Genomic DNA, 259 nt, shown 5'->3' with positions numbered 1-259 from the left:
TCTGTCTTTCCTTCCCGATCCTCTCCTCCTGCTGCCCCCTCCCTTCTCTCTCTCAGTCTATAATTTTGCTTGCTTACCGGGAATATTTGTCTTCTGGATTTTTTCTTATAAATGATATCCTTATTTGATCCTTTTCTCACGGCCGTTAATATATCGAACTGAAACAACAACAAAAGTTTTTTTGAAATGACTTATTAGAAAAAAAAAAAAATCTGAGTAAAAAAGTTTGCAGTATAAACACTAGATGTTGGTAGAAATT

General features: G+C 34.4%; 1 protein-coding gene across 1 annotated transcript in view; it reads right to left on the bottom strand.

Moving 5' to 3' along the window:
- The window catches only part of LOC119590755 (probable G-protein coupled receptor AH9.1), a gene marked incomplete at its 5' end in the record, with an annotated part of 2,793 nt that overhangs the window by 1,163 nt on the left and 1,371 nt on the right, over nucleotides 1-259 (bottom strand). The window contains 1 exon segment of the mRNA XM_037939464.1: nucleotides 78-158. Within this exon segment, the coding sequence (XP_037795392.1) occupies nucleotides 78-158 (81 nt within the window).

This window comes from Penaeus monodon, chromosome 27 (assembly GCF_015228065.2).
Source record: "Penaeus monodon isolate SGIC_2016 chromosome 27, NSTDA_Pmon_1, whole genome shotgun sequence".
Taxonomy (NCBI): Eukaryota; Metazoa; Arthropoda; class Malacostraca; order Decapoda; family Penaeidae; genus Penaeus; species Penaeus monodon.
This window is presented reverse-complemented; position numbering and strand designations above follow the sequence as displayed.